Here is a 25,221-nt window from a genome sequence, read left to right on the forward strand (position 1 = left end):
GAGAGAAGCGAAGACAGAGAAGAGAAGAGAGAGAAGAGAAGAGAGAGAAGAGAAGAGAGAGAAGAGAGGGAGAAGAAAAGGAAGAAGTTTGAAGCGCGAACGTTACACTGGCGCAAAAAGCAAAGACACCCAATGGGAAAGGCGACGCAGGGTGAAGACTGGAGGGAAGGGCCGAAGGAAAAAGAGAGAACAGAGGAGAGAACTTCTCGAAAGAAAGGAAAGAAACGAGGGAAAGGACGAAGCGGAGTGGCAAGGAGGCGAGAGAGGCCCGAGAAGCGCGCGCGAGAGGAGAGACCGCGCGCGGCAGAAGGACCGCGCTCTCAAGAAAGCCGCAGGAGCAAAGACTCGAATGGAAAAATGGCAGAGCGAAAGAAAGCTTTTAGGAAATAGTGCGAGAAAACGATCGGTATTTTGACCCCCCTCTTGTCTTGCCCGTGAAGCTGGCTTCGGCGCTGTGTCTTGCACAGCGGTGTCTTGTCCGGCGGCTGCCAAGCCGCGAAGGAAGGAAAAGGTCGACGGGAAAGAAGAAAAAGGAAGACGGAGGAAAACGAAAAAACAAAGCCTCAGAAAAAAGAGCGGCGCACTTGAAAACTCGGCCGTTCCGAGCTACGGGAAAAAAGTGGTGATCTTTCCCTCGTCTCCTTTCCCCGTTGCTAGCTGAGTGAGGGGAGCGCGAGCTTCCAAGCGCCGCTCTCCCAGGCTCTCCTGTCTGTCTCCCTTTCTCTCTTTTTTTCGATACAACGCCTTCTCGGAGCAAAACTGCTTCGCCGTTCCCTCTCTGAAAAGGAAAACAAACGAAAAACAACAGGCGCAAGCATGTAGGTCAGGATCGCCGCATGTGCGCGACCGAGACCCGCCCCAGACTCACGACGCTTCCTACCCGTTTCGGTTAGCCGAATATACGCCGACACTCGAGACACAGCTTCTGCATGCCTTGTGGTCTTGTCTCTCCTCGCAGCGCCGCGTAGAAAGAGCACGAAATTCAGCCGTGAAATCCGTTTCCTCTGGGGGTGCGTCTCGTCTTCTTTTCAGATCGCGCAAAAGCTTGCACATGCACACATGCACATCCACAAAACTGCGTAAATGCTCGAAAGCGTGACTCTACGCATGTGATGTCCAATGCATGTGCGCAAGGAAGGATGCAGAAAAGGCGCTCGTGAAAGCCGGCTTACTGGTTCTTCGAAGAACCAGCGAGGCTCTTCACTCTTTCGCAGTGGAGACTCTTTTTCTTTCCGTTTTCGATTCTCTCTTCTCGACTCACCTGCCGCGTGAAAAGGTCTACTTGAAGTTTGTTTCGAACACAGACTCCCGGCTGGGTGCGAGGCCCAGTCGGAGGCTAGGTTTCGAAGAAAGAGATAGGAAACAAACAGAAGAGGAAGTGGAAAAAGAAGTGAAGAAGGAAACAGTTCTCTCTGCCCCGTTAAGGGTACGGACGGAGGCGAGAGGGCCCGGACCGCCTGTTTTGTGTGTCTCCCGTCTGAATCGAAGAGCCATAACTCACGCCGCCCCGCGAGGCAGGACGTTCTCTGTTTTGCTGACATCGCTCCTGTTCTGTTTTCGTTTGAACTTTCCTTTTTTGTCTCGCCTTCTTCTTCCACGTCGTTTTCTCTTCTCCCTGCATTCTGCGCGTCTCCACTCTTTTGAGGTTGATCTTCCCTCGTCGCGTTCTCGACGTTTTCCTTTCCTCTCTTTCCTGTTCTTTCCCAAGAATGAAAACCCCAAAATAACTCCAGGCTTCTCTCGCCTACGCGACCTCGTCGTAGTCACGAGAAAAACCAACTCTTCCTCTTCTTCCTCGTCTTCTTTCTCGTCTTCCCCTCGTCTTTTTTTCGTCTTCTTCCCTCCGCAAGATGGCGTTAAAGGCCATCTGCAGGCGCCGTAAGTCTTCCAGGGAAGCGGCTGCCCATGGCCATCGAAAATGAAACACTTTTCTTCTCTTCGCACCAAATCCACAAAAGACGGATCTCATGATCGCTTTCCGTGCCGACCTTCCGACTCGGGGCGTATATCCCTTTAGTCTCTTCGGTCGTTTCCGTTCCTCTCTGCTTGTCTCCACCGACAGATGTGTATCCTCTCATCCATTTCCGCTTCAATGTCTATCTCTTTATCGCTTTCGCTTGTCTGTCTCTCTTTTCTGTGTGTCGCCTACCATCGGTATCTCCGTTCTCCGTCTCCCTTCCTCCGGCTGCGTTTTCAACTGCGCAGCGGCCTTTGCGCAAGCTGTGCTTGCGTCTTCTCCGTCTCTCGCTTTGCGCTTCTGAGTGCGTCGCCAGTTTTGTTCTCTGCCCATGCAAATGAATCTGTCGCTTCTTCCTTGCCTTCGTTTTTCGATCTGCGCCGCCTTCCCCAGGCCTCCTCGACGAGATGGTTCGCCACTCCACGCGCGGACAGAACTACATCGTCATGCTCGTCGACGACCGCAGTTTGCGAATCCTCTCCGCGTGCTGCAACGTCTACGACGTTTTGGAAGAGGGCGTGACAGGTCAGCACAAAAGTCCGGAGAAAAGGCGGTGCACGACTGTTCGATTTCGCCGTAACAAAGGAAAAAACGGAAAACGAGCCAGCCGCTTCGACGCGCGTGGGACACGAGACTCGTCATTCCGAGACAGAGGGCCGTGCGATCCCGCGGACCATCCCACTCTTCCCCCCAAACGCTGTGCGTGTCTCGCGTTTTCCGTGGAAGATCGTCTTCCTCTTTTTCTCGTCGTCTCCCTCCCTGCCTTTGGCCTACGTCTCCTCCTCTGTCCTGGCGTTCGACTTTCTGCTTTTCTTTCGGTTTCTCCATCTTTCAACGCGCAGTTCTTTTTGTGTGCGGTCGTGCTCCCAGTTGTCGAACCCGTGTCCAAGAAGCGCCAGCCGCTGCCCGAGTTAGACGCTCTCTACTTTGTCTCTCCTGAGGCGGCGTCCGTGGACGCCATTTTGCGGGATTTCGAGACGGAGAAAAACCAGTACAACCGCATTCAAATCTACTTCACTTCGCCGCTGCGTGAGTCACTGAAGCGCTCCCCAGAACACGCTTTAAAACGGTCCTGTCTCCGAGGTTTTAACACTCCCCGTACGAGGGCTCCCTGACCGTCCTAGCACGTCGGAGGAGTCGTTTTCTCTCGCTGTTGAAGAAGACGCGTGATCGGGCGCCTCCCCCTGGACAACGAGACAAAGTGTCGGGGTTCTCTCTGTCGTATCTCTTTCGCGTCGAGTTTTGAGAGGCGACTTCCCTTCCGGCCCGTGGAAAAAACAACGCCCTTCGCTTTTGGCCGCGTTGAGAGACTGGAGAGGCAGAGAGGAAGACGGAGACACCGGAGAAGAAAGGCAGAAGATTGCATTTTTGGCCACCCAAATGAGGGCGCGAGAAGGCGGCCGACAAAGGGGGGAAAGCGCGAGAGAGAATTCGGCTGTGGAGAAAAAAGTGGAGCAAAGTGACAAGAGGCGGAGGAAAATGAACCAGTCTGGGCTTTTCATGCATCACGCCCTTTCGCCTTCCTCGGGGTCCGTGCCGCAACTCCGTGTTTTTGTCGCACGTTGTGCCGTGTCTCTTTACTCGTTCGCCGGCGTTCTCCATCTCGTTTCCGTTCCTGCTCTCCTTCCCTCCAGCTTCTCTCTTCTCTTCCTCGTTCTATCGCATCTTTCGCTCGCCTTTTCCTGCTTTTTCCCCTTGCGGGCTCTTCAGCGCCTGGCGACAAGGTTTTGCGCAGATTCGCGGAGTGTCCTCGCATTCTCCCTCGAATTCGCGCCTTCGCCGAGTTCAACCTTGATTTCGTGGGTAAGCCCGATCGCCTTTCTCCTCCGTTTGAAGATCGAGAACGAGCACCGGCGAATGCATGTGGAGCGGACCACGCTCAGCAGCCTCAGACTCCCGTGGTGCCTCCCAGGCGGCAGGCCTCTCGTGTCTGCATCGCCGTCTGAAGTTTTTTCCAGCCGGAGTTTTCTGCTCTATAAAGTTGACGCTCCAGAGCACGCAAACGCGAACGGCCTTCACAAAATTAGGCACTCTAAGTGCTTTTTTGCGGCACATGCGTCGGGTGTTCCTTGGTTTCCTTTGTTTCTCCAGTTCAAGAACAGCGGATTTTCCACCTTGACCGTCCCGCCGATTTCGCCGAGCTTTTCCACAGCCCAGACTCGGAGAGACTCGAACAAATCGCCACGCACGTACGCCCTCGCGAGCGCTGTCTCCTTTCTGCATACCATCTGGCGACTCCGAAAGAGCCTCACACAAGATGAAGATATCCTCTCACGTAACGGCTACATGCGTCTCACCCATCTCTCTTCTTCGTTATCTCTCCGTCTCCTTCCCTTCCTTTCTCTCCCTTTCTCTTTCTCTCCCTTTCTCTCCTTCTCTCTCCTTCTCCTTCTCTCTCCTTCTCCTTCTCTCCCTCTCTCTCCCTTTCTCTCCTTCTCTTTCTCTCCCTCTCTCTCCCTTTCTTTCTCTCCGTCTCGGTCTCAGCTTTAGCTCCGTTTATTTCTGTGCCTTCTCTTGGGACGAGTGGTTTTTCTCTTTCATCTGTTTTTACCGTTTGTGCATCTTTTTGCCATTCTCTCGCGGTCATGCCCACCTTTTTCCTGCGGCGGCTCCTGCGCGTTTTTTCTTCCAGCTCTTCACCTTGTGTGCGTCTCTGGGAGAAAAACCTGCCGTTCGCTTTCAAAAAAACCTGCGCGGCTGCGCCAAAGCCGTGGCCACGTCCCTCTACGACAAACTCAGACATGCACACTTCAAGGTAACGGTCGCCGCTCTTCCGTGCGCGGTCCCAGGCTCCTCTTCCTTAGTCACCTGTTCCCTCTTTTGCTTTCTGTCATTCGCCCTCGTCGTTCTTCGGCCTCGTCCTTTCTGCTCGTCGCCTTCCCTCCACACGCGTTATTCTTTTCTCTGCGCCGCGGCATGCGGTGGTCTTTCGTCTTGTGGCCTTTCCCTCCTTTCCCTCTCTCGTGCGCGGAGAGCGGCCGTCGGCTGCGTGCAGGCGCGTCTCCGCATTCGCCTGTTCTACCTTTCTTTTGCAGCAAACGGCAGACTCTGGAGAGGCGACACTCCTGATTGTCGATCGTTCGATTGATCTCGCAACTCTCTTTGTCCACGAGTACACATACCAGGTGAGATCCTCGCTTGCTTGCCGTCGGACACGCACGAACAGAGTTCAAACCCCGCATTTGCAGGTCCAGGCACAGCTCCATGAGCATCTACGTTGTGCCTTCATTTATATATATATATATATACATACATATGCCTACACGTGTATATTTAATATATATGTAGATACACAATATGTATATACACAATATGTATATACACAATATGTATACACACAATATGTATATATCATTATGTATATATGTAATATGCATAGATGTAATATGTATATACACAATATGTATATATACAATATGTATATATATATATATATATATATAATGTATATATATAATGTATGTATATATATATATATATATACATACATACATTATGTATGTTCATCCCAACAGACCTAGGGCTACACAAAGTTGCATTGATAGATATAGCTGTGTGCATATATTTATAAATGTATATATAATGTATCAACAATGTATCTATATAGTTTTATGGATGTGTATATGGGCATCTGTATCTGGTTTGTTATATAAATTCGCATTTATCAATCTTTATACATATAGATGTATAGGTATAGATATCGGTGCGCAGGTTCGTGAATTTGTCCATTTTTGCCTCTCTCTGCTCGGTTAGATGTCACTTTCTGCGTTCACATGTCGGCACTGAGGAACGGCGTTTTCCTTTTTTGTGTTTTTAGAAAAGTGCAAAAGTAGCATCAGGGAGAGGTATGCACAAATGCGGTTGTGAGGGGTGCGTCTGTGGAGAGGAAGAGAGGGAACCTGCCAGGAGCGTCAAAGCGTAAAAGAGCCGCGCATTTTCCCTTCTTATACCAGGCGTAAACAGGCGCTGCCTTCGAGCCTTCGTTTCGTGGTTCTGAATCTTGGAAGCGATGGGTTAATCGGAGGTCCTTTTTGAGGTTCTAGGAGCGTCTTTGTCTGGTGAGACTCGCGTGCGCATGCACACGCGCAGCAGATGTGGTAGTGAAAACACGAGACGGAAATTTTTCTCTGATGTCCTCGCGCAAACCAGGCTCTGGTGTACGACTTACTCAACATCGCCACAAGTGCTCCAACGAAGCCTCACGCGAATACAGAAGAAGACGAAGACACCATCCGAGAAGACACATTCCAGTGAGAACACAGAGACCGACACCCAGATATGTCCATTTACATGGACGTTTACGTGGCAACACATTTGTGAAGTGGATATATATATATATATATATATATATGTAGGCTCTCTCTGGATATATGTATATTTATAAATGCAATTGCTGACTGATACGAAGATGTAGATATCGATGTAGGCGTGTGAACCTAGAGGTATAGTAGGTACGTAGCAGCATATATATATATATATATATATACATATGGATGAATATATGAAGATATGCATGCGGTGATGCATGTAAGTGTAATTGTTTACCTAGGTGCATAGATGCAACTGAATCTGTTTTTGTACATGCAAGCTCCTGGACAAGCAAAGAAGATGAGAATGCGCGTGGGTAGGCACGTGGAGACGCCGGACAGAGGGGCGATTGAATCGTACAGCGTTGTTTGTAAAAATAAATCCAGAAAGGTTCACGCGGATTCTTTACTGTCACGGGTGTTGTGCCTCTGAGGAGTCACAGGAGTCAGGTTTATGCAACGGTGCGTGTATAACTCGCTAGCTATCTATATTTTCATGCACGTGTATGTACGTGCACACTCTAACGTATTTATCTACGTCTATGTATATATGTATATATATAGATATATATGTGATGTCCATGGATGCAGATAGAAGACACTCGAGGGGGAGGACACAGACGGGGACAGTGTTGTGATTAAAAAGGTGTTTTTGTCTGCTTTTCCGTTCACGTTCTCAGGTACGAGATCGTGAGCAATCTCGGGAAACACGAGATGAAACGGGTAAGCACGTTTCCTCGGTGCATGCAGTCAAATCTAAAAGGCGCATGCGCGGGGTTGTGCAGGAGACAACCAAGTTCTTTATGACTGCTGTGCACCACCACCCCACAGGACTGCTTAAGACAGCTGAAAGTCTCGACTCCAGGATTATCGGCCTTTCCCTCCAGCCGTCGCCTGTTTTGCTGCTCAGCGACGTCCATCAATATTCGGCTTGATGCATGCAGAGTCCAATAAATATTTATGTATGCAAACGCATTTTAAAACTGTTTTAGCATATTTCTGTATAGACGTGTAGGCTTGTGTGTACGCAACGAACTGGTTTGTGTGTTTAGACGTCCACACGTAAATGCCTGTGCATGTACGGCTGGGTTTCTGCTGCGTCGCCTTCTCCGAATATAGGCCGTGCTGGGAGAACAAGACGAACTGTGGGTGCGATTTCGCCACCAGCACATCCAGGCAGTGAATCAGGAGGTCCAGGAAGAGATCAAGCGATTCATCAAGGAAAATGCGACGGCACAAATTCAAAAACAAGTAAAAGTCCACAGTTTCAATCCCCACACGAAAACGGCGTTTCTTTTCTTCACTCGTAGCAGTACACCGTCCCGTGCAGTTTAGACATTCTTGTACTGATATATATATATATATATACATGTATATAGATAGATAGATATAGGTATGTGCTTGTGTAGTGGGTCAGTATATATATGTAGAGATGGGCATATATCCATTGCTTATGCGTGTGTTGTGGCGCCCATTATACGTATATAAATATATATGCATGCATCTATGTGAACCTTTTGGTCACCGAAGATATGGATATAGCAGCAAGATAAGCGATTTGCCGATTCGCAATGTCACATAAAAGACGGCGCATGCTTTGTTTTTGTTTGTCGCTGCATGCAATTTGCTTTTAGGAGGGCCAGGGTGCGACGCTCCAAGCCATTCGGTCTCTTCCACAGTATCAGGAAATGCTCGCAAAGGTGAGAAAGCCTACGCGAAACACAGAAATCCAATATATATATATATATATATATCGCATATCGCCCCTGTGGAACCAGTTGTAGATACACCCCGTGTATGCACATGTTTATATCTATTCATATCTACGTAAATGTAAATGTATATATATATATATATACATATGTTTTGAACAGCGTTTCCCCGTGGGGAAAGCGTGTTTCTCATGTGCGTTAACAAAAACCCGTCTCTGTTAATGCGCATATTTTTGTGTCCGTGGGAAGTTGTATGCGAAGGCCTTTATGTAGGTAAAGGACAGTAGCAACATGTGCCGATGTGTGAATTTGCGCGGTCTGGGATGCAGAGAGCCCGCGTGAAGCAAAAGGCACCTTTTCCGCCTCTCCGTTTCGTGGGTACACATTTCTTTGTGCCTTGTTTCTACGCTCAGTACTGGGTGCACGTCTCGCTTACAGAGAAGAGTTTCGATCAACTCCAGGAGAGAAATCTGATGCACATCGGTCTCCTCGAACAGGTGAGGCGACAGCGAAAACGGAAAACTCAAAAAGGCTTTCCAAGAAACTCGAGCAGTGTACACGCACCCCACAAATATATGGAGCCGGGGAGACGATGAGCAGGCACTGTTTCTCTCGTGAGCGCGGTCTCGACAGCCTTCACACGTACCTCTCTGTGCAAAGCGAAACACTGGCAAACCCTAAAAATGCATGCATATATATGTAGATGCTTATGCGTTTATGGATATAGACATGTGTGTATTTCCACACACTCACGAGCAGACATCTGTGCATATATATATATATATATATGCGCATCTATGGTATATATGTGGAAAAGGAAGAGGAGTGATTTACTGCAAGATTTGTGTGTAGAGAACCCGTCTGCGTGTTTCCATGTGCAGAAACAGATGTGAATCGACATTTGATGAGGGGCTCTTTGGCCGGTTTGAATCGTAGCGCGTCAAAATGTTCAACGCGCGTGAGGCTGCGTGCACGCCTGCGCGTCTGTTCCGACACGTGGGAGGCATCAGACAGAAAGCTCTCGACACTCTCGCGGGAGTTTCCACTTGGTTGCTTTCTGTTTTGTCTAGGATCTCGCTTGTGGCGTGGACAAGGACGGGAAGGAAGTCGGTGTCTCGAAGATTCTCTCGACTCTCACCAAGCACCTGTCGGACGGCGGAGTAAAGTGAGCAAAACATCGAAAGTCACAAACGACTCCACGGGCAGCCGTACACATCCATATACACATATACATATATACATATATATACATATATATACATATATATTTATATATGAATATAAGCGCATGTATGTGTAGAAATATAAATGCATGGATCTATATAAATATAAATGCACATGTGCATAGATATATACATATATATATATATATATATACATTGATAAGATATTGTGTGGAGAGATGAGGTTGTGTGTGGAGATGTGAGGCAATCTCGGGGAACTGGGAATCGTGAAATGAGCGCATAAATGAGTGAATATAGACCCGAGTCTACGTGTTCAAAACGGATTTCGTCCGTGTTGCAGCCTGCCGGGAACAGGCGTTTTTTCGTGCTGCCTGTGTAGATATATGTTTAGGCGTCTAGTTGGGTCCGCAGATTTTTTCTGTTTGACGATTCTGTACGTTTTTGGCTCATGCACGTGCTTGTTGTGTGTCTCTCGGCTTTTCCGGAGGGAGCGGTGTTTTGGCATGGCAGGGAACGTCCGTGTTTCTGTTCTCGCCGTGGTCTTCTCGGCTCAGCTTTTTTTTCTGCGCGTTCGAAGGACAGGGAAAGTCGAAGTGAACTTCTGACTTGAGTATCGATTTTGCTCGATGTCTACTGTCCCGTGGCGCAGGGTAGAAGACAAGCTTCGCCTTCTGCTTCTCTACTTCACACAAATGACCGGTCTGTCTCCCAGCGACCGAGCCAATGTGAGCGAAGAAGGGAGAAGGAGAAAATGAAGGACAGAATACGACCGGGGAGAAGAGGAAAGAACAAGAACAAACGAAGGAAAGGAAGGAAAAAGAGGGCACTCATGTTTTTTGCAGCGGAAAAGCGCCGAGACAGAAGGAATTGCTCGGGAGATGAGAAAGGCCTCAAGGAGCGGAGCAAAAGAAGATGAATCACCGAAACGGAGGACGACGCGCCGAGGCAGAGAGACAAATGCGAGGGCCAAGATTCTCTATTCGATTTGAGTTGTACGGAGCTCTCGATCGCGGATCGAGTGTACAGAGGAGCGGAGAAAGGCAGGGGCGCAGAGAGGAGCGTGAAGGAAAAAGGGAGAGAAACCAGAATGGGAGTCGGGTTCGCTGCCATGTCTTCAGCGATGGGAGACGGACAACAGGAGAAAAGGGACAGGAGCGAATTTCTGACTTTTTGGGGAGATTCCACTTCTCCGTGACGCTCTCTCGGACTGCTTTCTCTCGGGATTCTCACGCGCCTTGTGTTTTCCCATTTCTTTTTCTCGTAGCTCATGGAGGCAGCCCAGCTGAGCCTGGCGAGCGAAGAAACGGTGCAGAAGTTTTTGAAACGTAAGACGACCGCCTCGCCGTCCCGTGCAGAAATCTGACCACACGCACGCCAACTTAGTCGTCTCCTTCCTCTCCTTCTTCCCCTTCTCGTTCTTCCTCTGCCGTGCTTTTATTCGTGCAGTTCTGTTGTGTAGCCGCGCTTCACGCACTTGCCTTGTTTCATTTGTTTTTCGTCTCTGCCTGACTCCCTGTTCCTCGCTTCACGCCCTTTCGCAGTGGAGCTGCATCAGGACTCCGTCGACACGGAGGCAGGCCCCGTAAGTCCGCGCATGCAGTTTCTCGCATGCACGATGCATGCGAAAAAGAAAACAGCCGAGAGCCGACCCACCGAGGGAAAGACTGTCTGAGTAGAGCCAGTGCGAGAGTCGTCGCGTTTGCAGCGGACGCTCTGGGAGGCGAGATGCGAAACGCAGTGGATGCTCTCAGTCGAAACCTCTTTTCGAGATAAATCGCCTCGGTCAGGGCATGCAGCCGCGATTCGAAGTTGACACTCGAGCGTCTGTCTTCGTCGTGCTTTCTCTTCTGCATGCAGTCGAGACCGGCTCATCGCCTGGAGAGAGACAAAGATCGAAGAAAGTTTTTCAAACGTCGAGCCAAAACGGCGGCATACGAGCTCTCCCGCTTCGAGCCTTTCGTCAAAGTTCTTATGGAGGTAATCTTTTGAACAATTGCTGTTTTCCCTCGAAAACGACTCGCCTTCGGTTCGCCGTACGTACACCTGTGTGCGCACGTTATACAGAGAAATACTTGCGGGGGATGTGTCCTCGTTTCCTACATCTGCATGTATTCCTGCACCCTCGAGCTTGTGTAGAAAAGTGTGTGTCGAGTTCGATCCTTTCGTTTCAGCCCGTCTTCGATCTGTATCCCGTCGATGGAGAAACGACAGCGCTTCACTGGCGGCGAATGCATGCAGTTTTGTATTTTGGTGTGTTTATATTTATTTGTGTACGCAATTATACATATAGGCAGCAGCTTCTGGAGACACTCACGGGTACGCACGCATTCTGTCGTGTAGATGTGGAATGTCTATTTCTGTGGTTGCGTCTACGGACAAGAGGGAGATAGAAAGGAGGCAGAGCAGGGGAAATGCGCGAAGGTGTATCTGCACTTTCTGGTTCGCGACCCGAGAAACTCGCAACACGCCGGCGGCATGGAGAAGAGAGTCTCTGTCGACCGCTTCGTTGTGTTTGAACCAGAGGAAAAACACGTGCAGAAAGCACACTTTCTTCTCTTTCCTTTGACTCGTCTTTTCCCTCCTCTTAGCGAGCTCTGGTCGGAGATCTACACGGAGGCAACTACCCGCTCGTCGAGGAGGCTCGGTGAGTTGCAAAGCGATTTCCTTTCAAAAACCGCAAACCAGTCCTGTCGCCGTCCGGCAAGAAGCGGGATTTTGAGACTCTCTGTGCGTCTGTGTTTTCACCAAAGAACATAGATCCGTTTGTAAGCCGATCGAGAGGTGCCTAGAATCGGGGGAGTTAAGGTCACGGCGATTGAGTCACAGCTCTTCATGGCGACCTCACACCTTACCATTGCGCGAGTGGCGAGAGAGCGTCTTTTCTTCGCGGCCCTCGAAACTCCGAGAAACGAAATCGGAGAAGAGGGCAACGATAAAAGGCAATTCTCGTCTCTCGGAGGCGAGAGCGCGGGCGGTGAAAAGAGAAAAGACGTCGAAATGGGTGAAGAGAAACAGCAGGGAGAACTCCTTTTCAAGGGCGCCGAGCGGACAGGACTGGGAACGTAGACGAACGACAAGGAAGCGTCCGTTGTATTGTTGACAGTAGCGACGCTCCTCTCTTTTTTCGCGCGGGGTCTGTTGCCACTGTTTGTGTCGATCTCCCGGATCCTCTGTGCTTCTCTCTTCTTTTCCTATGTTTTTTTCTTTCTCCGTTTCCGCTGCGTCTTCCGCTTCTTATGTGTTTTGATGTGCTGGCGCGCGCGCGTTCTACCCTTTCCGGCCTCACACAGTCTGCGTGCTTTCGCGGTTTTTCTTTTTGCGATGCGGTCCGCCTCTCGCAACGGGTTCTGGTTCACGCGCTCAACTTTCATCTTCTTGTCTGTTTCGGGCGGTGTTTCGCATTCCACTTTTTCACCCTTTCTCGCGTTTCTCTTTCTTTGCCTCTGCCGTCGCAGGTCAGCTCCAAAGGCCCTGTCGTCGCGCCTCCCGTCAGCAGCGGGTAAGTTTGACCGTTTCTATCACAAACACAAGAACCTGCAAAAAACTGTACACAGACGCCTGCATTCTTGTCTGTCTAAACATCTATCCTTTTCGGCATCTCCGCCGTTCTCTGGACCTATATCTCACTCTCCCTTTGTATATACATCTGCATGCAGATCTGTATATCCGTCTATGGCGCTCTATCTCTCTGCATCTCTATGTGTAGATATTCTGTCTGCCTGTGTCGCTCTCCGTCGCTATATCTGTAGATCCGTCTCTCCATCCCTAGATCTATTTCTGTTTACAGGCAGGTGCATTGCTGCATGCAGATGTTTTATGGATATTTACGTATTTGGAGACGCGCCGACTACGATTATTTATGTTAGCGCGTCTGTCTCCCTTTTGGCGCTCCTAGCTCGATCTCCGCATGAACACGTGACACATGTGGATTTTATTCCGTGGAAATGAGAAATCGGTGGTAATCTGCATGCGCACATGAGTTGTCACACGGCTACGTATGTCATGCTCGCTACGCCCCCTATAGACAGAGTTTTCGCGAATCTCGATACCCAAATTTTTGTACAAGAAGTCTCCCTTTTTCCCTGAGGGGAGAGTGAGTCTCTTCCCTCAGGGAGGAGGCGGCATAGAAAGGAAGAGAAACGTCTTTTCGAGACAAAAGAGAAGCTCGACCTTCACGGATTCTCTCTTTCCTGCCTCGGCGTCTCCGGTGTTCGCAGAGCAGATGATCGGACGCGCAACGGAGTGGGATTGGAGCGCCGCCTGGAACGCAACGTCCACGGTAAACGATTTTCCCGAGTTTCCACCGAGCTCCCGAATACGACGCAAGGCATCCAGCTGAAACGGCTTATATCAAGATATATAAATCACGCCATTTAGATAGGTTTAGTTCTCCTGTCCCTCTCGATATGCTTTTATTGATGCCTGTGAGGCTGTCTTTCCGATGCGTGGGACGCATTTCTGGGCGTGTTGGGTTTGGGGAGAGGTCGTCTGTCTTCTGACGTTCTCGAGTTTGCGTTGTAGACAGTTCTCTTGCGTCTTCTCGCTTTGCCGCGAGTCTGGGAATTCGAGAGATAGTGTCTCCCACCGTCGACTTTCTCTTGTTTTCCGGGCATCCAGAAGTGGAAGGTAGGGAAACTGTCTCGAGCGTCTGTAGCGCAGCGCACACGTGAAAACGTACACGGTGAGCAATCGCTCGTGACTGAAACGCGTCCAAGACCAAGGGAGTTGTTTGTTTGAACAAAATGTCTGGAAACCCGTTTTGAGGAGTTTCCTTCGGACTGGAAATGCGACTCGCGTGGCTTCTGTCAGGCTGCGGCCCCGGCCGACCCCGACCGACCCCGAAAGAAATTGATTCTCTTCGTTCTCGGCGGAATCACCCTCGCGGAGATGCGCTGCGCTTACGAGGTGTCCAACGGACTCGGAGCCGATGTCATTCTTGGTGAGAAAAGGGAAGAGACAGCGGACCAGCAAGCAGCAGCAAACCGGGAAACGGAAGAAAGAGAAGAAGAGAAGGACAGGAGAAAAGGGAGAACGCGCGACAGAGAAGGAGAGGCAGAGAAAGAGAAGTTCTGGAATGAATGGACGAAAAGAAAAAGAACACGTAAGAGCGAAAGAGGAGGAGAGAGAACAAAGGTAGGAAGCGATGTTTGGACAACATGTCCCCGGAACAAGGCAGAGTCGCATGGCGGAGCCCAAAGAACCAGAGAGGGAGAAAGGCGAGGAAAGCGAAACGCGTCAAGAAGAAGGAGAGAAAACGAAACGCGGGGGGACGGGCGAGGAAGCGTCACGTATGAGGGAAAGGATTCCGATTATTTGGTTTACCTTGTCTCGGGAGCGTTTCATCTGTCTTCACTTGTCGATGAGTGCAGGAGGGACGAGCATCTTAACGCCTCCACAGGTTCTTCAACTTCTCAAGGATTCTTCCTTCTCATCGGCTGGCCAGTCAGCCGATCGAAAGGCGTAAACGTCTCTTGTCTCTTTTTTGTTCTCTTCCTCTCGCGCTACGTTTTCCCCCACAGCCTCAGGCTATGCAGCTGCCTCGGGGTGCTCGTGGCGGCGTGAGGGTGCGCGTTCCAGGAGGCATAGCTCAACTGTCTCCTGTTTTGTTCCGCCGCTTGCCGTCGGTGTCTTTTCTAATCACCTCTCTCGCTCTGTTTCGTTTCCGACAGGCGCACCGCCGTCATAGTCGGTCACCTTCGAGGGGCGGCCTTGCCTTAACGAGGTCTCTACGTGTCCTCCCGTCCTCCACTCACTCTCTGTGGAAGTTGTTTTTCGCTCTTGTTGAATGCCCGTTTCTCCTCTCTCTTCTCATTATCGTCTAGTCCGTTTTAGTCTCCTGGTTCTTAAAAAACCTAGTCGATTTTCTCTCTTTTCCACGGCCGATTGCGCGTCTGTGTCTTTCTCTCGCCTTTTTGTCTTTCCCTTCGTTCGTCTGCTCTCTTGTCCTTGCGCGCCTCAAGAAGTCTTTTCCGTGGAGAGGAGCGCGCTCGTGAGATTCTACCGAGACATTTCCCCGTCTCTGTTCTGTGTGGAGGTGCGCCTCTGTTGCCGCTTCGAAAAGGCAAAGAGCAGCGAAGGGAGAGAGGGGATTCCAAGTCCCATGCGTCACCACAGTCTTTTCTGCAGACGCATATGGCAAGCATCTTTTCTGTTTTAGTATCTGGAGCGCGGTGGGTGGAGTTGCGTGTACACTCGAGCTCTTTGAATGTTTGGTGTGACCGCGAGGAACGAAAGGCAGCTGGTTCTGAGGCACTGCGAAACTCCCGGTATATGGACAACGGAACTCGTGCTTTCAGACAAAAACGAAGCGACTAAGAAACACATAGAGGAAGGGAAGTAACGTCTTTCGTTTCTCGCCAGAGTCGAGATCTCCTTGTGTGTGCAGCTATCCGCGGGTTTCTTCGCACGTTGGGAAGAGCGTTTTCAAGGTGAAGCTCACACCGTTCAACCGAGAAGCGACACAACAGAACACAGCAACTTCGGAGCAGACCACGGTAAAAGACGTGTAGCTGTTCTCGCCAAGTGCGTTACATTCCCATCTCGAACGAGCGAGGCAGCTGCGCGGCTGTATGTACACCGCAACCGTCCTGACGCCGGTGTCGGTACACCTCATGCACATGTCCTTGCCCCGAGACGAACACGCAGAAAAACTCGGGCGGTTTTCAACCACAACCGTGACAGAAGTACCTCCGTTTCTCCTGCAGCCCCAGAGGTGGGTGTATCCTGTGTTTGCACCTGGCTCCGACAGAAAGTCCTGTGCAGTTCACAGTGAAGAAACCGCAAGCACGCCTTTCGTGAGCTGTGCGACCGTTCCCCCGCTCCCGTAGATCGGCCCTTAGTCTACTGTCCTCTCCAGTTCTCTCGTCCCTGTACCACTTGCTGCGTCTTCCGCACATCTGATCCGTCTTTCTTCCTTCTCTCTATCCACTTCCCGAGCCTCCCTTTGGGCGTTTCTCTCTCTTACGGCCGCCTCTTGTTCGGCTCCTCACGAGGGGAAAACTCAGTGCACAGGCGAATCCCAAAACCACCAGGAACTGACTTCACGGTCTTCCTTGTTCCTCGGGGTTCCGGTGGAAATGTCTGCAACCCCTAACTCATGCAGTCGTCTCCCATGGTTCTCGCGGGGTGTTTCACTTCTCCATTCACTCTCGTCTTTCGTCTGCGTCCGCTTTTCCCTCGTGTGTCTTCCGCAGTAGAACAGGTAGAAACACTCCACAAGGATGCTTCTGTAAAAACAAGGCCTCTCGAACAGCCTAAATCGTGCGTGCGACTCTTGTCGCCACAGCTGTCGTTTTCTCTTCTCTTTCGAATTTAAAAATTGGGACAAGGCGGGCACACAACGGGATGTCGGGGTGTACGTACACCCCTAGAGCGCAAACGCGCTACGGGCTCTGACGCATCTTTTAGTCATCTTCCCTTCCCTTGTGGCAAACCACATGCAACTTTCCACATTTACAAATGATGCGAATCTCTACAGAGGCACATCGTTTTACCTTGAGGCTTGAAAAAATCGGAGGATGCTTTCTTTGGCATTCCCTCCCTGGCCTCACTTTTTCGTCTCTCCTGCGCCCTGAAACAACAGATTCCTTCCTCCTTTTCTCTTTTCTCAAGACCCTAGAGGAAACCGCATACGATACAAATGAAACTCAGTCTCTCCCGCCATATAAATACGTTTGTTCTCTCCTTCCTGCACTTGGTTTCTTCCTTTTTCCGTAACGTCCTCTTTTTTCCTCTCGCTTCTTCGCACTCCTCTCTCGAGTCAATCGCACCCCTTCGCAGGGAGCGCTGGGCTTTTCCGAGGTGCTTTGCAGTTCTTCAACTCCGGTCGAGAACGGAGTCGCAACGAGATCCCAGAGAAAAACAAAAACGAAACCCGCTGAGCTCAGGTTTCCGACCGCCTGCGTTCGCCTCGCGTGAGCCTTGCTTTCACTCTTCATGGCAGGAGAGTGCCGAAGACCCAGTCCCAGATTTTGCTGCTGACGCCAAAGCCGAGGAGAGGATAGCGGAAATGATGGCGCATGTGGTACCGTTTCATTTCTCGTATGTGGCTGACGCGCTGCAAAAACGCCATGTGATGAGTTGAATAATGAATCACGTCGTAGGCAATGTAGCCGAGCAGCGCGCCGGGACAACCAGCTTGAATTGCCCACTGCGGCAAGAGCAAACTGAACACCCCGTAAACTCCGCTAGCCAAGGCCACAAACAGCGCTGGAGGAACCACCAACCTGCGAAAAGAACGAAAAAAACAAGTGTCTCCATGCACACAAACACAAGGTTCCGTCCCTCACCTCCGCAGGTGAATCCGTATACATAGAGATAGATCTGTGTGTGTAGAACGGTGTATTGAGGTAAACGCAACCACACACGTTTCTCTGTGTATCGTGTTTTGTCTGTGTCGGTCGGTTTCTCTTCCTGGGTGTCTCCGGCGCTTACCTGAGCGGATCTAGCGGCAGCAAATGGTGCACTGCATGCACAAGGAAGTGGAAGATGCGAATGAGGCGGGAGTCCGGCAGCCGCTGTTCTGGGAAGTGAAACAGGAAGCGGTGCATTACATATTCGAGGAGGGTCCATAAGGCGAGCCCGACGGAGACGGACACGAAGCAGCAGGTGGGGGACAAAGTCTTCAAATTCTCTCGGATACACCAGAAGACAACTGGAAGCCATAGCAGGGGAATGACCCACCAACGGGTCTGGGACAGAGGCTCCATCCTACGAAAAGCAAGTACAGGAGCCTTGTGAGAAAAAGAGTAGGCGCGAGAAAGGAGCAAAAACAAAAAACGCGGCGGACCCAAGGCAGAGCGCAGAAAACGCACACCGCAAAGAGAAGAAACGCCATGTGATGAAACGGACAGCTCCAGACGAAAAGAAAGAAGAACGGAGGTGCACAGAAGGCACGATATAGACATGCATATATCGCGAGAAAGGTACATGCGCGAGGGTCACACAACTACAGGAGCCGTGCTGGTTTCCGCGGTTGGCCTCGGCTCCTTCTTTTGCATGATGAGTCAACAGGGGTGGATATGGGTAAATCCAGGCACGGAAAAGGCACAGCATGATGCATACGTGCAGAGAGACAGAGGCGAATTGCGGGTTTGCAGGAGTTCATCTGAGGCCATGCAGATGAAAATGCGTGGAAAAGAACAAGCCGGGCGTGCGTATTCACAGAACTCGCATTCACCAGGCCAGTTGGGAGGGAGAGGCATTTTTCGCAAGCGTTTTCGCTCCATGGGGCTTACCATGCGTACGGCATGAGCGTCATACTGCCTTCTATCATGCAGGGTACCTCAATCAGGCGTTCGTAGTCCGTTTTGCTGAGCCTCCACACCTGCGGCAGGAGAGGCTTGGTGAAGTCGATTAACTCGTGGGCAGAGGGCGTTGCGGTCGGAGAAGTCGAACCCGCATGTTCTCCCAGCTGCCTCGCAGCCTCCGACGAGTCGCCGCCCGGCGCAAGCCCCCGGTACCGTAGCTGAGAGAGCGTCGCGGTTTCTGCTTGGCCAGAGCCGCACAAGCACCGTTCTCCCACTGTTTGTTTGTGTCGGTCGAGCCGCTCCTTCACGACTCCCACGCACAGAGCATCGAGGAGTTTGAACGCGTGCACGGAATGGCCCACTTCTTGGAAAGGTTCGGTGATGTCGCGTCCGGCGTGTCCCTTCAGCAGGCGAGAGCCTCCAGGATGCGAGAAATTCGAAAGGTCGTAAACGCAGGTGTTGAAGATCACCAGACACCTCCCGCCAGAGCGAGGCTCTGCATCGCACAGAGCCACTTCGCTCTCGGAGAAGAGCTGACCGTGAACTGGACAGTTCGGCCGCAGAGTCCCTGGCGCAAAAGCGGCGTTCCCGGCGTCTTTGTCGCAGGTTTCGCTGCAAAAGACCCCGTCGCGGTTTGTCCCTTTGCAAGAAGCCGAGTGGGTTAGCTTGCTATCTTCCAGCGCCACGCCCTCAGACTCGCCAGCGAGGGTACTGCCGCTGGGACTCGCGAGCGTCGAGGCTGACTCCGAGGCCTCCCGCGCGTAGCGTGGCAGGCGCATTGTTGGGCGTGTGGGACCGGTCTCAGAACGTCCAGAGTGCGCAAACAAACAGGGGAAGCCTCAAAAGACGCGAGCCGGCAGTGCTTGCATGTGTCCACGCGCAAGACGCCGAGTCGCGCACTCTGCAAAACTGCGAATTCGCGCGCGAGCAGCGGTTCGCCCAAGGACTGGAGTGTCACTGCAGCTGAAGCGCGAAACCGGAGTTTCGGTGAGCTCCGGGAAACGTGGGAAACCGTCTCCGGGAAAAGGGGCCATCAAGAAAGAACTGAATCGCGCGCGAGAGGGGCAAGACACACACGGAGCTGTTTGGCACGACTTTCTGGTGTCTTGTCTTGGCACGTGTGCGCGAACGCCCTCCAGGCAGGCCAGCTGAGAGAACAGGCGGGAGGCGAAATGTGCAAGGTCGATGTTCAAAAGGACACAAACGCGCGCCTTTTGAGAGAGGGGCTTTCGCGCGTCTTTTTCGCTCTGGCTCCCCTACGAGAGTCAACGCTCGGCTGGCGCACCGCAGGCGGGCTGCACGGCGGGAGAGGCTTGGCCGCTTTTTAGCTCAGCGGCCTGGCCTTTTTCGGGAAAACGCGTCGGCGTGTGAGAGCGGAAACAGTTCTTCTCTGCAGGGCGTTCAACACAAAAACCCGGAAGGCTGGATAGATTCCAGCAAGTTTTTGGGAGCGCCGCAACGAGGCACAGACCCGCCGTGTGCCTTCTGTAACGCAAAAACCGCGCTCGCTTAGCACTTGTGTGGCAGCTTACTGTGGCGGCGCGCACCTGCATTTCCCGCGAAACGGACTCTTTCGGACTACGCGGAAGAGCATCTGGCACGTGCACGCGCAAAAACTTTGCTGAATTGCCTCGAAAGAAAAGAATCGGTGGGTTCGCGGGTGTGTTTTAGCGGCGCACTGGATCAGCGCACGCTTGGCGCGTCGTGCAAGGCTCGGCGCAAGAAACTAGAGCAGGCACCCCGCGCGCGTTTAGATGTTGCGAAAAGAATCGAGAGAGACAGGTGAAGACGACCCGACAGACACGCGCTGGCGCCGAGGCGTCAGCGACGGCTGCAGCGAAACGGGAGCACGTCGATACAGAAACATCTGAGGATCTTGCGTGGGTTCTCGTGTGGTGCTCTTGCTCCAAATTCCCAGCGTACACGAGGCAACCACGCACAGGAGAGGAAGCGGAAAGTTTAGAAGCATTTCGCAGAGTCGAAACTGTGCTCCCGGCCGTTCTCGCCTGCCACGAACACGGGGAAACACCGTGTCCGATCGGAGCTTCAAACAACAATACGTTTATGTGTATATACATATATGCATTTCGCGCCTGTCCCCATGCATCTACGCCGTCTAGCCCCCTGTGTCTAACGCAGGTCATTTCGCATGCTGTGGAGTTGGAGATTTTCTTCCGGGCCCTTGAGTCCAGTCGCTTTTGTGCGGTTCTTCTCTCGATTCTGAAAGATCTACGGTGCAAGACTTGGACGAGATGGTCCACAAAGCAACGGGGTCTGTCTTTTCAGCGACTTCAGAAAGAAAAACATGGTGTTGGTGGCGCTCTGGCGGAAGCTGCCGCTTCAATTTCAGCGGAGTCTCATGCGAGTCGACCAAACGTTCAACAAAGTGAAAGAGACAGTCTGTAAATTCGACAGAAGAACTGGTATCCTTACGGTTGGTAAGTTCTCAAGCCTCTTCTGACTTCTTCCGTCAGAAGTCTGCCGCATCCTCTTCGTGCCCCGTAACGCCTTTTCCCATCCTTTCTCATCTTCGCTTCTCAACGCTGCAAAATAATAAATCCGTGTCGCCCTCCACGTCACACGGACTTGATCCACGCCCGCGTCATGCTTACCATACAGCTTACTCAGATGTATCTATATACACGTACCTAGGTTTGGCTTCTTATGAGAAGGGATTTTCCTGGAATGCATGCATTCGTCTATACATATAGAGAACATGCGCGTGTATAAATCTATATACGGCATGTGTTCATATAAAAGAATTACATATACAAGCATCCTTATGCAGACAGGGAACATGACTGTGTATAGACGTGGGCGGATGTGCGTTTGCGGCGTGTGGGAATGTGCCTCAGGGTTTCGTTTCGCGGTTTGTGTTATGTGTTCCAGCCATTCCGTTCTCTCTGGTCATGCTGACGACAGTTGGGACAGGAACGCTGGTGATTGATCGCCAGTTTGAACTCCGGTCACTCAGGAAGCAGTCAGTCTCTCAACGCGAACACGAGCAAGAGGAACAGCGCAAACAATTCCTTCAATTCCTTGCTCAAACGGACCCTACTGAGCGCCTAGACAACTCGGTCCCAGTCCCGAGAGACTCACAAATGTAAATCGATATTTGCTTCAGAACCGACATACAAAGATACGCTTAAATTTACATAGAAGCGCATGGCGCTCCTTCTTCTGTACGACGCATACACAATATGCGTGCGTATGTACGCACATAAATGGATATGTGCGTGTACGGGGATGTAGGTGGCCACGTGCTTATTTCGCAGATGCGCTAGAATCCCCTCACAGAAGAATCTCGAATTGCTTCTCCGGCTCCTGTCCACACGCATGTAAATCGGCACGTGCAGCTGGTTTCGGAGTGTTTCTTGTTGCCGTCCTCGAGATCTTCCCCTCTGTGGATATATATATATATATATATATACCCATTTCACGCTACGCGTTTATATGTGTGCAAATGCCTCAATTTGGAGCGGTGAAGAGCGCAGTGCCGTATGCTCGCCTGGGGTTTTATGTTTCGCGGCGTGGCTGTCTGTTGTGACGCGAGTCGTCATTCGTTTGTTTTCTCAGTTGTTGAGAGCTTGGAGACGCTACAAATCTGGCAACCCCGTGCTGTTCCGTGGCTCGAAAAAAATCGAAGGCATTCCTTTTTGCCAGTGTGGGAAGGAAACTGCAATCCATATCGCCATGTGGCAGAGTTCCTGATTTCTTCTAAAACCGCTTTTGCAGTATCTTTCGGCGGGGCCACTCGCAGGCACGTATTGAGAAGGTCGGTGTAAGAACATGAAGAGACAGAATACCAGCTACAGCGAGACAGAGAGGTAGCGAATGCCGGTCGGAGTTTTCCTGTTGCCGTTCGCCAGTCAGAGCAAGAGGCACGTGCGAAATCCACCAAGAAAGACACCGTAGTTACAGATATGTAGGAACCTCCTTTCGCTATAACGGTCGAAACACACATGTGTTGTTCGCGGAAAGTTTCAAAAACGAATGGACATGTGCGTTTTTACGTTTCGCCAAAACTGGATATCTGGAAGCTCGCCGGGGACACCGCCAAATGCACAAAGAGCCGGAGAGGACGCGACAACACCTGGGGCTGTCTCGCACCCACCACCAAACTCACCCAGGAAGCGACTGGGTATTTCTTTCCCGATATAATCATTTGTGCATTCTTGTACATATGCATATGCTCTTCCATATGAAAGTGCGTGTGTATATTTTTGTACGGATTAACCCCATGATGGGTGAAACCATTCTACGGAATACGCGTTTCTCTACCGAGGCGCTCGTGGACATGAATCTAATGCTTCGGTCTAAACAGATCAACATACATATGAAGATGCCGTGTATTTATTTTAACATGTGTAGGGTGCATATCTCTTTTGTGTGTTTATGGGTATCAATTTGTGACCGAGAGCGGTTGACGCTTTCCGGGGGCAACAGGGAGCAAGGCTCTCTGGCGCCTTTGGGCGGTTTTCGTTTTCCTCCTCTCAAGGAGTCTTCCAGATTAAGAACCCTGTTTGGCCGATATAGAAATAAAGGTAATGGTCAGTTTCGTGAGTCAAATTCGAGGCAAAGTTCCGACCAACCACGATGTGCCAAGCAGCGCTACCTCCGACTCCGCCGCCGCGCTTGACAGCCTGCTGCTTGAGATACGTCGCCATGGCCTAGACAGAAAACACGCCGCAAACAGGCGCATGTTTTCCCACATGGGAATCACGCACAAGTCGCGTCAAGACAGAAAAGACAACAAACAGCCGACCAAGAGGACACGCCATTCACAGCAAAACAACGAGAGGGGATGTGACTGGGGCGGAAACCAGCAGTTGAAGCAGCAGCCACCTACACACGTCCTTTTCGCGCTACGTGCCCATGAGCCTGTGCGCATATATATATATATATATATATATATATATGCATCTACTTTTACAAGTATACAGACATTCAGATGTAGGTGTTCCATATTCAAATGTATATATATATATATATATATATATATGCGTGTGCGAGATCCACTGAGAAAGGAGGAGAGTTACGTCGTTGGGACTGGACAACACCTGATGAAAAGGTGGGCGTTCATGATCTGTGAATGACATGTTAAATGTGCCTATCTTTGTGTCTAGGGTCTTTGTACACGTTTACAGTCGAAGCCATGCCTGGGAAGAAGGGGGATTTTCTTAAACGCTTTTGTTCTCGTTAAAGACACGGTGTTGAAAGATTTCTCGTCTGCCAAGTGGGTGGCGCACAGTACCTGTTCTGTCGGGCACGCCTCGAGAGCTGCACGGAAAACAGATATACGCCCCCACGGAACTGTTTTGTTTTCTTTCGGTATCCTGCGTCTTTGTCTACACGAGAGGACGAGAAAACCAGAAACCTCCACCCTGGCCCAAAAAAGGAACGTCGCCAGTCCTGTACGGCCTTGAGGGTTTTCCGAATCAGAAGAGCAAACGATGGGCTCCTCTCTGTTCATCTCCGATCACTGAGAGCACATTCCGGTCTTGACGTATGCCTGCTTAGGTGTTATCTATCACTACCGTCTGTATGCATGTATACATATTGGCGCAAGTACATATAATATGCCTCTCTGGGTAGAATACACCGCACATAGCTGCAGTAATATGTGTATTTCCGTGTACATGTGCCGATCTACTGCCGCTCTCTCTGTTTCGGTATCGGCCTGTAGAGTTATCAATTTCTCTCGCGTGAGATGAGTGTTCATGGTGATGCCTCCCTGGTGACCAGCTGAGAAGCGGCGTTGTCTTGCTCGGCGGCTTGGCAGAACAATCTCACCTTGCATGGCCTCGTTGATGAAGAATTCAACCTCGAGAGGATCCATGTCCGCCTGGCGAACGACTGCCTTTGCTAGCGACATGTTTGTGTCTGCGTTGTTCCCTTTTTTCAAGTCTGTGTTCTCCCGCTGTTGCGAAGATGCCGAGGGTCGGGCCGAGAGTCTGTCTTTCCACAGACGCTTCTATCAGCCGTTGCCTCAGTCCTCGCCTTTCATCTGCATAAGTGGTGTTCAGTAAAAGAGAACGAGGAGCTTGGTTGCCCCATCGACCTTTTCGCAAGCAAGGAGAAAGTACGAGCGTGAATATGACCCAACTAGCCGAGAACAGAAAAGCGGTACGGGTCTCAGAAAGCAGACACACACGAAGAGGAAACGGCCGGCAGCTTCGCAACGAAAGCAACAGCGGAACACACGGAGGCGAGTGAGACCGCGTTACGGATAGGCGCAAAGGAAGGAAGCAAGCACAAGAAGCAAAGTTCGAGAAGCCGGAGTGTGTGTGCGAGTCCCGTGCAGTCAACTGGCCCTGCGTTTGTACGTCGACGCAGTGATGCTCTCAGGGAAGTCGGCACATCAAGCGTAGCTCCACATTTGTGCGTCCAACTTCCTAGACGCAACACGAACGCGAAAGGCAAATACTTTCGTTTTCCTGTGAAGGGGGCGGCTGCTGGTCCAGGCTTGCTTGTCAACACCGTAGCCCACAGGCTGCAGATCACTCTGGAATGATCAAGTCTCCTCGTCCCTCACCAGACAAGACACACACACACACACAAATGCGACTATCAAGTCTTTCTGATTCTCTCGTTTACAAGCCGAGGAGCAAGTTTCGTCTAGAACGGACAAAGGAAAAAGTCCAGGCTTCCTCGTTCAGGCGTCTTGTCGGTACGGAGTCTGCTATGAAACTCGTATCTCAAAGCGTGACACGAATGAAAACCCAAGCAGCACACAATTTGCGCAGCGTGACATAGATCCTTGCGGACGGAAATGCAGACTTTTCGACGTTTTTTCTCGTTCGATTTCAGTCT

General features: G+C 51.0%; 4 protein-coding genes across 4 annotated transcripts; 2 read left to right on the forward strand and 2 right to left on the reverse strand.

Moving 5' to 3' along the window:
* Window positions 1–1,850: 1,850 nt before the first annotated feature.
* On the forward strand, window positions 1,851–14,846 carry NCLIV_016920 (hypothetical protein; the record flags this gene model as incomplete). Its single annotated transcript, XM_003881884.1, has 22 exons — window positions 1,851–1,878; window positions 2,351–2,482; window positions 2,828–2,986; window positions 3,668–3,760; window positions 4,049–4,146; window positions 4,590–4,712; window positions 4,993–5,082; window positions 6,107–6,207; window positions 6,945–6,987; window positions 7,384–7,515; window positions 7,899–7,964; window positions 8,390–8,473; window positions 9,047–9,141; window positions 9,810–9,885; window positions 10,425–10,485; window positions 10,702–10,742; window positions 11,018–11,137; window positions 11,749–11,804; window positions 12,616–12,659; window positions 13,378–13,439; window positions 13,970–14,099; window positions 14,830–14,846. The coding sequence occupies 22 exons, from the start codon at window positions 1,851–1,853 to the stop codon at window positions 14,844–14,846; spliced, it is 1,851 nt and encodes a 616-aa protein (XP_003881933.1).
* A 2,247-nt stretch (window positions 14,847–17,093) lies between these two features.
* On the reverse strand, window positions 17,094–19,187 carry NCLIV_016930 (hypothetical protein; the record flags this gene model as incomplete). Its single annotated transcript, XM_003881885.1, has 3 exons — window positions 17,094–17,385; window positions 17,594–17,869; window positions 18,397–19,187. The coding sequence occupies 3 exons, from the start codon at window positions 19,185–19,187 to the stop codon at window positions 17,094–17,096; spliced, it is 1,359 nt and encodes a 452-aa protein (XP_003881934.1).
* A 1,526-nt stretch (window positions 19,188–20,713) lies between these two features.
* NCLIV_016940 (conserved hypothetical protein) lies at window positions 20,714–21,515 on the forward strand (the record flags this gene model as incomplete). Its single annotated transcript, XM_003881886.1, has 2 exons — window positions 20,714–20,846; window positions 21,298–21,515. 2 exons carry the CDS (start codon window positions 20,714–20,716, stop codon window positions 21,513–21,515), a joined length of 351 nt encoding a protein of 116 aa, XP_003881935.1.
* A 1,386-nt stretch (window positions 21,516–22,901) lies between these two features.
* NCLIV_016950 (putative dynein light chain) lies at window positions 22,902–24,283 on the reverse strand (the record flags this gene model as incomplete). The annotated part of the gene is made up of 3 exons (XM_003881887.1): window positions 22,902–23,078; window positions 23,663–23,688; window positions 24,202–24,283. The coding sequence occupies 3 exons, from the start codon at window positions 24,281–24,283 to the stop codon at window positions 22,902–22,904; spliced, it is 285 nt and encodes a 94-aa protein (XP_003881936.1).
* Window positions 24,284–25,221: the final 938 nt, after the last annotated feature.

This window comes from Neospora caninum, chromosome VI (genome assembly GCF_000208865.1).
Source record: "Neospora caninum Liverpool complete genome, chromosome VI".
NCBI lineage: Eukaryota > Apicomplexa > Conoidasida > Eucoccidiorida > Sarcocystidae > Neospora > Neospora caninum.